The 12,381-nt window shown below is 42.9% G+C and overlaps 1 protein-coding gene across 3 annotated transcripts in view; it reads right to left on the bottom strand.

Moving 5' to 3' along the window:
* AASS (aminoadipate-semialdehyde synthase) overlaps positions 1-12,381 on the bottom strand; it is a 243,251-nt gene that overhangs the window by 53,123 nt on the left and 177,747 nt on the right. For all 3 annotated transcript variants that reach the window (XM_073619794.1, XM_073619795.1, XM_073619796.1), the window contains 4 exons: positions 6,927-6,986; positions 6,780-6,847; positions 4,389-4,510; positions 1,988-2,117 (listed from right to left, as the gene is read on the bottom strand). In XM_073619794.1, the coding sequence (XP_073475895.1) occupies positions 1,988-2,117; positions 4,389-4,510; positions 6,780-6,847; positions 6,927-6,986 (380 nt within the window). The remainder of the gene's footprint in view (positions 1-1,987; positions 2,118-4,388; positions 4,511-6,779; positions 6,848-6,926; positions 6,987-12,381) is intronic.

Genomic DNA, 12,381 nt, shown 5'->3' with positions numbered 1-12,381 from the left:
TAAAATCCAAGCTGAGGAAGTTCAAAAAGATACATCTTTCTGGTACTGCTGGCTGTAGCTCCAACCCTTCTGAATCCTAAAAATATGGGTGGAGTTACAGCTGAGCCCTGAACCTTCTCCATTCTGCAGTAATGAGTCTCTATCCTAGAGAGAATGGAAACTGTCAGCTTGTGTTTTTAATGATTGTAGCTAGAGAAAATTGAGTTTTATTCATAAAAATACAAGCTGACAACAGCACAAGCTAGGTATTATGCTTGTCTGAGATACTCTAGTTTGGTACCTGGCTTTTGCGGTTGTCAGCTTGTGTTTTTGTGAAAGCCCCTTTCTCCAGCTGCAATCTTTCACAACATAAGCTGATTGTTTCCATCCTCTGTGCCCTAAATAGCTGGCTACAGATCTGGACTCAGTGTAAATGAAAACAGGATAGATGAGGAGACAGCACTGCACAAGAGTGGGAGGTGGGGGCTGTACAGTCTGTGTGCACTGCCTGTCACACCCCTTGAAATCCTAAGCTGTCACTCAGAAATCCAATGGTTGATATAATCGGTTAATTAGTGATGACAGATAGATAGGAGGGGGGCTGGGCTAGTTGTGCAACAACAAAGGTAAACTTCTGCATGGGTTTGGATGGGGAGAATTTTTATAGTGTCCCAAATTCAGCTGAATTGAATCTGAAAAAGTCTGTTTTTAGTAATGAAATGCTAAACAGCCACATGATATCTTAAAAACTGAGCTCCATCCAAAAGGGGAAGCTCCGCTTGTTTGCACCCTCCACTGCCACATTTGACTCTTTGTGGGAGGGGGGAACGAGTACCTGTCAAAACCCAATTTTGACAGGTACCCGCTCCCACTTCCTGGTAAGCCCAAACGCCATGTTCCCAACGCACACATTCAAGAAACTGGCTGTTCAGGGATGCTGGGTGCTGTAATGATCATAGGCTAGAAACCATGGGTGATCAAAGTGAAGAAAATGTCATGCAGGGAGTCGCTCACAGGTGCCAGTATAAGGATCTCTGGAACTGCCACTAATTACCCAAATGTTCCTGCACAGTTGTCACGCCGCTGTGAATCATGGGAAATGTGTTTAGGAGACATGCCACGTCTTCATCAGTCTCTAAGAGACCGATGGAGGACATAAAAGCGGTTCCAGAGATCCTTATATCGGCACCTGCGAGCGACTCCCAGCGGCTGCAGCGGTCCCCCAATGCGTTCCATCCACCACTCCTCCATTCTTGGATGATCCCCTTGCACTTTTTATTGAGAAAAAGATGTGCTAGATTAAGCGCATTATTTAAAATTAATAAAATAAAAATGAATAAAAAAACGTACTACACTATATGGCTCTGTGGTGCCCCTCGTGGATTTAGATGGGGATAAGTACTGAGTGCCCAGAATTCCCTGGGGGATTTAACAAGCTTTATTTTCTTCTGGCGATAGTTCTTTAAGCAAACCATTTTGGAAAGTATTTTTGTTATTAAATGTATTATTCATGTTTATTTTATTTGTGATCATATTTTATTTTTCAACATTACCAATGGTCTTTGCCATGGGTTTTTTTTTTCACAATTATGTACACTAAACTATTATGCCTTGGATGATGTTTGGGGTCTTTCAGATCAGTGTCTATAAAAAAAGAACAGCCCTTGCTGCCCAGAGCAAACAGATTCTCTTTTACCATCCCATACTCCTGAGATAACATGGCTGACTGCTATGAGCAAAAACATAACCCTTTCTGGAAACATTTTTATAAATAGGAGTGTAGAGTATCAGATAGAAGGGGAAGAAAGCTGTAACTTTGTTACTAAATATCTTAGAACTGTAGCTGACATCTATAGAATATAGAACTTTGAATATTTTCTTGGATACTGTTATTGTGTTTGGAGCACTGGTCTTGTAGATTGTCTCCCGCTATATCTCAATAGGACACAAATTAAGAGAAGGACATCAACAAAAGCAGGTCCTTCCCCATAAACAAGCCAATAGTAACCTGATAACAAGATCATGTTTCTTTACTATAGAAGACAGCTTCTCTTCACTCTTCAGGACATCCATAGTAAGTGGTGTTGTGTTGTTGTACTTCTTTGCCAAGTGATCCACCTGATCTTTTATCATGGAGACTGATGGAAGGAAAAAAGGATTCCAGAAAATTTAAAACCAATAAATAGTAATACCCCTATCATTCAAAATACACTGTTGTGTATGGCTGTGCAGTAGCTAATCAAATTTAAAAACATTCCTGTCACATACTGCATTATACTATGCTAAGAAAATAATAATGTAATAAAGTTGACACCTCAATCTTTTTTAAAATTCTTAAAAAGCCTACCCCATCTCCTATACTGGCGTAATAGAAGGCATAAAATATTTACATTGAAGTAGTAGTTTCACAAGCAAACATTTGTACAGTATTTCATGCCTTCTGTTACCTGTTATCACATTAAGAAGCCAGTGTGGACAAGGCTGGTCTGCGCCCTAATGCTGGCCAGTCATATAACCAAACACTTAGTGATTGGTTGTGGGACAGCAGCTTAGGAGGTCTATCATTCAGGCAAGGATTTGATCCGCCTAATAGATTATTTAAAGAGGCCATGTCAACAATTTTTGCAAGTAAAAGCATAGAATAATTACTTTAAAAGCCTACAAGCAGAATATTTCCTTTTAATAAACATTTTTAATTTTTTAAAAATAGACTGAAGAAGGAAAAGGGGGGGGGGGGGGCATCCATATCAGTGTAGTAAACCACACATGTGTACAGATTAATTTGTATAGTGGAACAAGAGGGAGGAAACATCTTTCGGGACAGAATATAATACATATAAAACACACGAGTCTGGTGTAACACCTTACATAGTCCAAGTACTGTACTCAAAGTGTAAGCAGATTCTCACTCCAAAATTGCGCTGTGATTTATGCTCTATTACAGGCTTTCATCCATAGTAACCAAAAAGTCAATAAATAAAAGGCCACCAATATTGTGCAAAATAAAAGTGTTGAAATCTTTTTCCTGTTGAGATAAAGATAAAGATCAATCACACATCACCTCGTGTGCACTGGCGATCCCTCGCCCCCCACGGGTATATACACTCACCAAATCGTAATGCCTCCCACTCTCATGGTTGGCATAAAACACTTATGTGAATATCCAGCTGTTCAGGTATAAAATGTTCCCCAGGATGGCCATTCTCATGTGAATAAAGCAAAGATATCCTCCAATGGTATAGTAACCAAGTAAACTAAAATATAATGACAAGTAGAAAGCCACTCACATGTTAAAAATAATCAAGGTTCTGTCTCTCTATGTGATAAACTTGTGTAGGTTTACGGGCGACCGTAGGTGACGTCAGGACTGGAACCAGAAGTAGACGTGGAGCTAGTCTGTGGTGTTCGGAGGTGGTGAGACACCAACATAAGTCTATCACATAGAGAGACTATGGGGTTTATTTACTAAAACTGGAGAGTGCAAAATCAGGCTCATTTCTGCACAGAAACCAATCAGCTTCCAGGTTTTATTGCCAAAGCTTAACTGAACAAGCTGCAGTTAGAAGCTGATTGGCTACCATGCACAGCTGCATCAGATTCTGAGTGCTCCAGTTTTGGTAAATCTACCCCAGTGCCTGATGTCACCTTCGATTAACATGCAATTTGATTGTTTTTAACATGTGAGTGGCTTTCTACCGGTCAAAATTGTTTCGTTTACTGTACCATTGGAGGAGATCTTTGCTTTTTTTTTCACATAATGGCCATTTTTTAATCCTGGGGACATTTTATACCTGAACGGCTTAATATTCACATAAGTGTTTTATGCCAAACAGAAGAGTGGGAGACATTGCGATTTGGTGAGTGTATACCTACTAAGGGAGAGGGTTCACCAGTGCACACGAGGTGGTGTGTGATTGATAATTATCTCAACGGAAGAAGATTTCAACACTTATTTTGCACAATTTTGGTAGTCTTTATTTATGGACTTTTTGGTTACTATGGGTGAAAGCCTATAATCGAGCATAAATCACAGGGCCATATTGCAGTGAGCATCTACTTACACTTTGATTACTGTTTATATAGATAGTAGTAGTTTTTGGATTGTTTTAATCCTCCACAGCACAGAGATTATTCTGCATATAGTCCAAGTACTGTTACATGGAGGGGTGGAGGGTACATGCATAGCCCTTGGCAAGTTTCAACTTTTTAATTCAAAAAACCCTCACAATGGAACTTTAGGGTGCTGCTGTGGCGTATAGGGAAAGCATGGAGTATTGTAAGTGTTAACTCCTAGCGTTGATGGCCATCAATAAAACTTATTTTCATGGTTCTGGCAAAACACAGAATTTCTTCAGAGGAAGAGATACAAACATTTTAAATTAACTGCCAGAAGGATCACATATAATCACCTGCAGTTATCTCAACATTAGGATCTCTTGTAAGATAGCTTATAACAGGTCCAGAAACATAACCAGATCCGAGCACCAGTATCCTTTTCTTGGCTCCCATTGTCATTAGTTGAGCATATTCTCTGTGGTTGAGACAGAACTTTGTTACATTTTAATTCTTTCATATACAAAGAGAGGAAAAAAAAAAGGATACTATAACACTTATGCAGCCACACGGTCAGACTTTTTGACCGGACTGGTCCGACGGACAATCCGATCATGTGTGGGCTTCATTGGACCTTCAGCGGACTTTTCCAGTCGAAAATCTGACGGACTTTAAATTTGGAACATGCTTCAAATCTTTACGTCGTAACTCCGCCGGACCCAGAAATCCGCTCATCTGTATGCTAGTCCGACGGACAAAAACCGACACTAGGGCAGCTATTGGCTACTTGCTATCAACTTCCTTATTTTAGTCTGGTGTATGTCATCACGTATGAATCCGTCGGACTTTGGTGTGATCGTGTGTAGGCAAGTCCGTTCGTTAGGAAGTCCGTCAAAAGTCCGGCGAACTAGTCCAGTTGAAAAGTCTGCCCGTGTGTATGCGGCTTTAAGCTGAATTTACACATGGTCCAGTGTTGCCGGCATTTTACTGCACTATTAAATGCCTGTCACCGCAACGACACACAGAACACAATTGTGTGTGTTCCATTCACACTGCATCATAGCCTGAAGCTGTGCTGCAGTGTGGAGCGATAAAATACAGAAATGCTGCATTCTATCGCAGCGAGCTGTAAAGAATCACATGGACCTGTATAGCAGCGCAGCGTACTACCATACAGTGACTTCAAAAAAGTTTGTGGAAGAAAAAAAGAAAAAAAAAAAAAGGGGAGCTGTGTGATGCGTTGAATTGCACACCACACTGCCCCCTACCGCAATCCCCTAGCATTTAGGCAGCTGTCTGTTCTAGTGTGAATTCGCTCTAAAACTAGATATCGTATTTTTCACTATTTTTCCCCCCATGTCACAATACCGGGCAGACCATCTCCCACGAGCGCTGGGCGATCTCCTGGCCGAGCCTGTCACTCAGCCACAGACAGAAGACAGAGCAGTCAGAGCGGCCGAATGGAGTACACGGCGGTGGCCACTCTTCTGAGTGACAGGTGGATGTGATGGACATCCTCGCCAGGCACAGGTCAGGCTGCATTTCATTGGCACAGGTAAATATTTTAGTACACCATTTGGTTCAGAATATTTTTTTTCTCGTTTTCCTCTTCTAAAACCTAGGTGCGTCTCATGGTTAGGTGCATCTTATGAAGTGAAAAATACAGTAGATTAGGACACAACAGATGTAGTATAATATTTTCATATGGTTATATCATATTTAAGCACAAATATTTATATGTCGATATTAACAAAGACAACAGTTATGCCAGTTTGAGAAATGTATTAGAGCAAGCATGGGTAGAGGCTTATATTGCAAGGACAGAAATCAATAGTGAAAGTGGCAAGGCCAACAAAAAGCGCTGACTGATGTCCCTATCTTTTTAGTGCACATATGTTTATGTTCAGCCACCGTGTATTTTTATTTATTTTTTTTAATACAACGATCAAGATCATTTCTTTATATCTCTATTGATCTGATAGCTTCAATACAATCCCATATACATCTTATTAACAGCAGTGTCTCTGACATTTTGCATTTATCAAATCCTTATTATCAATGTCACTTATCTATGTAACACCACACAAACTAACAACTGTTCAAGTTTAATGTTATTAGGAGGCACTATAAAAAAAAAATACTATATAGAATATGTCTTTACTATTTGAACTAGGTAACCATAGAAACTAAACGAAAGAGTATGTAAACTAAAAACATTAAGCAGATGTTAAAATTGATAAAATCTTGTGTATTAGACAAAATTATTTAAAAACAGTAATAGTGAATTTTTTGTAAGTAAGCATTTGGGGCTTTTACCCTGGGTTCACACTGCTGCGGTGCAAGACACCACATGTAATTCACACAGGAACTGCATCACATTGCTGTGCGAATTAAATGCGGTGTCTCTGGGGTGCAATTTCAGCCATGAATTTGAATGGCTCAATTTGCACCGCATTCGCACCAAACTGGTGCAGGACCCTTTTTGTCCGCACCAGAATCTGCTCCGATTTTGCAAATCACACTGCGTTTTGCAAACCATTTGCAGGGTGTCACATAGGGAATTTGCCTTGCTTTCACTAACAGACCTGCACTGGGAAAAAAAAAACGAGAGAAAAGCTTAATTGTTGTGCATTGTAACAAGGGTTCTAACAAATTAACAGTGATAATATGATAGTACCCTTATCACGTGTACACATGCATTATATTAAAAAAAAAAAAAGATTTAAAATGTAAATAAAATACTATACCTGCTCTCTCTAAGCTTCTGTATATATTTGTACTTTGGTGTCAATGAGGAATTGGATGCAATCACTGCCTGGAATAATAACAAACACGTTTAACATAAATCTATGCACTCTAAACTGGGGGGGGGGTGTCTAGATCAGAATACTTACATCTTTTACAACAGGAGAAAAATTCTGTTCGTCAAGTGGTTTTGTAGAATCAGACATTATCTATATGGAAAAAAATTGCAAGTTAGACTTACCGGTAACTTGTTTTCCAATAGGCTTTCAGGACAGCACCCGGAGAGATCATGGCTCCTCCTCCCACAGGAAACACCTCATCAATTAAGTCTTTAATTGGAGTCCTCCACATTGCCTTGTCAGTTTGTAGAGAACTCCAGCCCCAGCTGCAACACATAAGTGACAGTTATATCATAGTATTACAGCATCAGCATAAAAAAAGGGCGGGTTACTGCTGTCCTGAAAGCCTATTGGAAAACAAGTTACCGGTGAGTCTAACTTGCAATTTTCCAAAACGTCTTTCAGGACAGCACCCGAGAGGATAATCGAGACTTACTCCATTTAGGGTGGGACAACAGCCTGTAAGACTTTTCTTCCAAAAGCCTGGTCCCCAGCCGTCATGAGGTCTAACCTATAATGACGGGCAAAGGTTGTCAGACTTGTCCAAGTAGCTGCCTTACAGATTTGTTCGGGGGTGGCACCAGCTTTTTCCGCCCAACTCACCGCCGAAGCTCTTGAACCTTGAGGGTGCTGACTGCTAGGCTCCTTCTTGCAGGAACTCGAGAACAGAAGAAGTTTGCTTTGGTGATCTGTCAGATGCTGTGCACCAGGAGTTGAAGACTTTCCAAATTTTGGAATATATTGCTCTTGTAACCTTCTTTCTACTGGATAGGAGGGTAGCCACCAATCTATCCGAGAAACCTTTTCTCTTCAAGAGCTGTTCCTCAGTAGCCAGGCTGTGAGTTTTAGTTTTGCTACTTCCTGGTGAAGCAGAGGACCTTGTAACAGAAGGTCTTTCCTTAACGGAAGGTGCCAGAACGGTTTTAGTTGCATCTGAAGAAGGGATGAAAACCAAGGCCTTTTGGGCCAGAAGGGAGTGACGAGGATCACGGTTGTCTCCTCCTTCCTGATTTTTGCTATGACCCGAGGGATAAGCTGATACGGGGGAATGCGTAACAGAGGTGAAATTTCAAATTGTGCGCCAGAGCATTCACTCCCAGTGATGCCTCGTTCCTGTTCAGGGAGAAGAAACTAGACACTTGCGAGTTTTCTTGGGTCGCAAAGAGATCCACTCTTGGGCACCCCCATTTCTGCACTATCAAATGGAAGACTTCTGGATTCAATTGCCACTCCGCTTCTAATACCTGGTTCCTGCTTAGGAAGTCCGCTACTCTGTTTAGGGTCCCTTTTAAATGGACCGCGGATAAGGATAGAGTATGGAGCTCTGCCCAACTTAGAATGCCTTTTGCTAGGATTTGCAGAACTTTGCTTCTGGTTCCCCCCTGTCTGTTTATGTAGGCCACCACCGTGGCGTTGTCTGACAGGATCTGAGTATGCTGTCCCTGGACTTCTTTCGCAAAGGTCAGTAAGGCTATCTCTATAGCTTTTAGTTCCCTCCAATTGGAGGACCTCAGTGCATCTTTTGTGGCCCACGAGCCCTGGGCCCACCGACCGTTCATATGAGCCCCCCAACCCCAGGAACTGGCATCGGTTGTCAACCTCACCTGGGTTGGGAAGGACCATAACAGACCCTCTGAATATCTTGTCTGGTTCTTCCACCAAAGACTCCTTTTCACTGAAGTAGGGATCTTCACTAGTGAATCTAGTGAATCCTGCTGGTGATTCCAGGTTTTTAACAGGAAACTTTGCAGAGGTCTGAAATGGAGCTTTGCCCACTGGACGGCCGGTATGGAAGAGGTCAGGGTTCCCAATGCTGACATGACCTTCCTGATGGACAGAAATTGATTGGACTGTAGCAGTGACACCACTTGTACCAATTCTTCCTGTTTTTCCTCTGGAAGAAAGATTTTTTGTTCCAAAGAGTTGATACAGAAACCCAGGAATAACACTTCCTGTGAGGGAATCAGATTTGATTTTTGAAGGTTTAAAATCCACCCTATGGATTCTAGGTGAACACGGGCTCTGAGCAAGTTTTCTTGAAGACCTTCTCTGGTCTGAGCAAAAAACAGCAGGTCGTCCAGATAAGGAATAACTGAGATCCTTTCTAGACGCAGAGGCGCCAGTGCTTCGGCCATTATTTTCGTGAACACCCTTGGGGATGATGACAGACCAAACGGGAGTGTTCTGAATTGCAGATGTACCACCTTCTTCCCTTCTTTCAGTGCTAACCTCAGATATTTCTGCAACCTGGCGGCAATAGGAATGTGGAGGTAGGCATCTTGTAAATCTATTGATGCCATGTAGCACCCTTGATACAGGAGGTTTCTTACTGAAAATATGGAATCCATCCGAAACCTTCTGTACTCTACTGATTTGTTCAGCATTTTGAGATTCAGGATAAGACGGAACTTTCCTGAAGGTTTCTGAACGAGGACATGCGAGTAGAACCCCTGGAAGAACTCCCCTGCAGGGACCGGAACAATGACTTTCTGAGTTTTCAGTTCCTGAATTAGGGACTTCATGGCGAAAGCCTTGACTGCATCCCTTGGGACGTTTGTCACCAAGAATCTTTTCGGAGGTTCTTCCATGAATTCTATCACATACCCCTGGGAGAGCATATTTACAATGAACTGATTTGAAGAAATGGATCTCCACTGAGGAAGAAACTCCTGGAGTCTTCCCCCGACCTTGAGGGAGTCATTGTGGTTTTCTGGAGGTCGCAGGAGGATTGAAGAGCACTCCACCCCTACCTTTGGGCTTCTGAGATGACCATGATTTCTTCTTGCCCTGCGTTTTTCCTTCCTGCTGACCTTTTTGGGGCCGAAAAAAACGCTTACTGTTTGCACCTGTTTTTTCTTAACCGGAAACGACTTTTTCTTATCTGCCGTACGGTCAAGAATGGACTCTAGCTCCGAACCGAATAGCAGATCACCTGCAAAAGGAATACCACACAGTCTATTTTTAGATGCAGCATCCCCTGGCCACGTCTTCAGCCATAAGGCCCTTCTGGCAGAATTAGTTAAAGCTGCTGACCTCGCTGACATGCGGATAGATTCCACATACGCATCCGCAATATATGATATTGCTGCAGACAGGGTTGAAAAGGAGTCTAGAATCTCCTGTTTTGAGGAATCTGCTGTGACATGGGCCTTCAACTGGTTAACCCAGTGATCTAAGTTCCTTGCAACACAGGTTGTTGCCATTGCCGGTTTCAGATTGTTCATCACTGATTGCCAGGTTCTTTTAAGAAGCAGGTCCATCCTTTTATCCATGGGCTCCCTTGTTCCATATAGAATCCGGATTTTCCTCAAATGGAAATCTTTTCTTGTGAGCCCGGGAAAAATAAGGCTTTTTCTCAGGTTCCAGCCACTCTTTTTTAATCATATCAGTGATAACCGAATGGACTGGAAAAGAATGGCCTTTTGAATCTCCTAAACCAGCATACATGCAGGGAGAGTTTCTTCTTTTCCTCTTCTATCCCCGAAGTTGCATGGATTACTTTCAGGAGTCTTCCCACCTCTTCTAGCAACATTTTGTATTTAGAAGCAGCATCTGATTCATTTTCCTCCTCCTCAGAATGTGTATCATCTGGAGCGAGGGAAACGGACCCTTGGGAAGTATCCTGGGATATCGGACCCCCCAAAATTATTTGAGAGCCGCCCTGTGGTTCTGAAGATGGCGGCGGAACCGAAGAATCCCTAGAGGGACCTGGTTCCTCTATTAGGTTTGACCTAAAAGCTTGAAAGGTGGCCCGGAGCTCATCCTTTATTGTTGTAACCAAATCGCCACAAACAGATGGAGTCTCCTCTCTTACCAAATTTGTAATGCACTCTGCACAAAGCGTTTTGGTCCAAACATCGCTTAATTTCTCTTTGAAGACAGGGCACCTTTTCTTGACTGGTTGGGCAGAACCTTTGGTCTGGACAAACAAAAAGAGACATGGAACCACGCTTAAAAGGCTGCAATACAGCACAAATAAGACACCCAGGTGCACTAAGGAAGGTAACATCTCACTTCCATGTGCCCAGCAAGCCACCACCAGCACCACCACCTAATCCCCTGTTGCAGGGCAGATATACTAAACCTAACCACTGCAACATACATTCCCAAGGATGGGGGTGGGGGGGTGGGGGAAAGGGTGAGTAACCCCCCCCCACAGGAGAAAACGGCCCAGGGTAATAGAGGACACAGTCCCTTACCTTAGCCTTGCTGGCGCCTTGGCTTACCCCCTTATCCACTGCATCGCTATCCATAGCTGTCTGCGGGCGCGTGGTGAAACGAACGGTTCCAGATTCGAAAACGCCGCTGCCCTGACCTGGAACCGGAAATAAGGCACCAGGTGACCCTGCCCTCTCCCTCTGCGCTTTGCGTTCGGAAATGACGCGCGCGCCGACCCGGAAGTGCTGCCTCCTCCCATTACAGGACGTGGCTGAGGCGCTCCTCTGCCACCAGAAACATGGCGGCCGCCAAAGTTCGTTCCTCCAATGCAGCCAGCAGGAAACGGAGGACGACCGCCTGTCTGGCCAAAAATTGGAAGCAGCACCCCCAGACGTACAGGCTCTCCCCGAGCACGGAAGAGGGAGAGGGAGCCCACGGGACCGTCCATCTGGGAGGCAAGTGGGAGGCTCACTCTCCTAGCCAAAAAAGACCTAACAGGTGAGAACCTGTGTCTCCCAGGGAAAAACCTGAGAGATCATGGCTCCCACCAGAGGTGTTAATCCAGCTGGAGGAAACACAAAAAACTGAGGAGGCAACGTGGAAGACTCCAATTAAAGACTTAATTGATGAGGTGTTTCCTGTGGGAGGAGGAGCCATGATCTCTCCGGGTGCTGTCCTGAAAGATGTTTTGGAAAAGACATTATTATTCCTGTCCAGGTCCTGCAACATACAGTCCAACGAGGTGTCATGACTATATCATCAGAAATTCCAAAATTAGTCTTATGTAGCTCTGGCAATGCACCCACTCCCACTATAGACTTTGTCTGCACTCTACCTGTGCCATATGGCCCTTGTGTACCTCCATCACTAACCTCTTTTTACCCCCATCCTCCAAATGTTGTCAGGCAATAGGCAGAAGTCATCAAGTTTTTGTGCAATGAACAATTGGAAAATGTTGATATCTTTCAGAAGTCTTACATTGACAAATATAGGTGCTGTTTGCCTAACTTTAATAAAATGAAGGGCAAGGTTTGGGGTGATCGTTGGTGGGGCTTGATATGTGCGTTTTTTTTGTTTTTTTTTTACTTTCAAATGTTGAAGGTTGCAGTTCAGTCTCAAAAAGGTACTAATATGCTTTTTGTTAGAGCAGATCAGGCCGTTTTAGAATGAATGGATCAGTGATCTTCCTATACATCAAATTAATATGTGGTTAGTCAATAATGAACATCAAACGGATTGGGAAGTTGGAAAAACTTAGTTTTATGACTCAATATCTATGTGCATGTCCAGTACCTTCTGTATGATCCTACAATTTGGCTCTAGTAGC

Source organism: Aquarana catesbeiana, linkage group LG03, assembly GCF_042186555.1.
Source record: "Aquarana catesbeiana isolate 2022-GZ linkage group LG03, ASM4218655v1, whole genome shotgun sequence".
Lineage (NCBI taxonomy): Eukaryota > Metazoa > Chordata > Amphibia > Anura > Ranidae > Aquarana > Aquarana catesbeiana.
The sequence above is the reverse complement of the archived record's forward strand: the minus strand, read 5'-3'. Positions and strand labels throughout refer to the sequence as shown.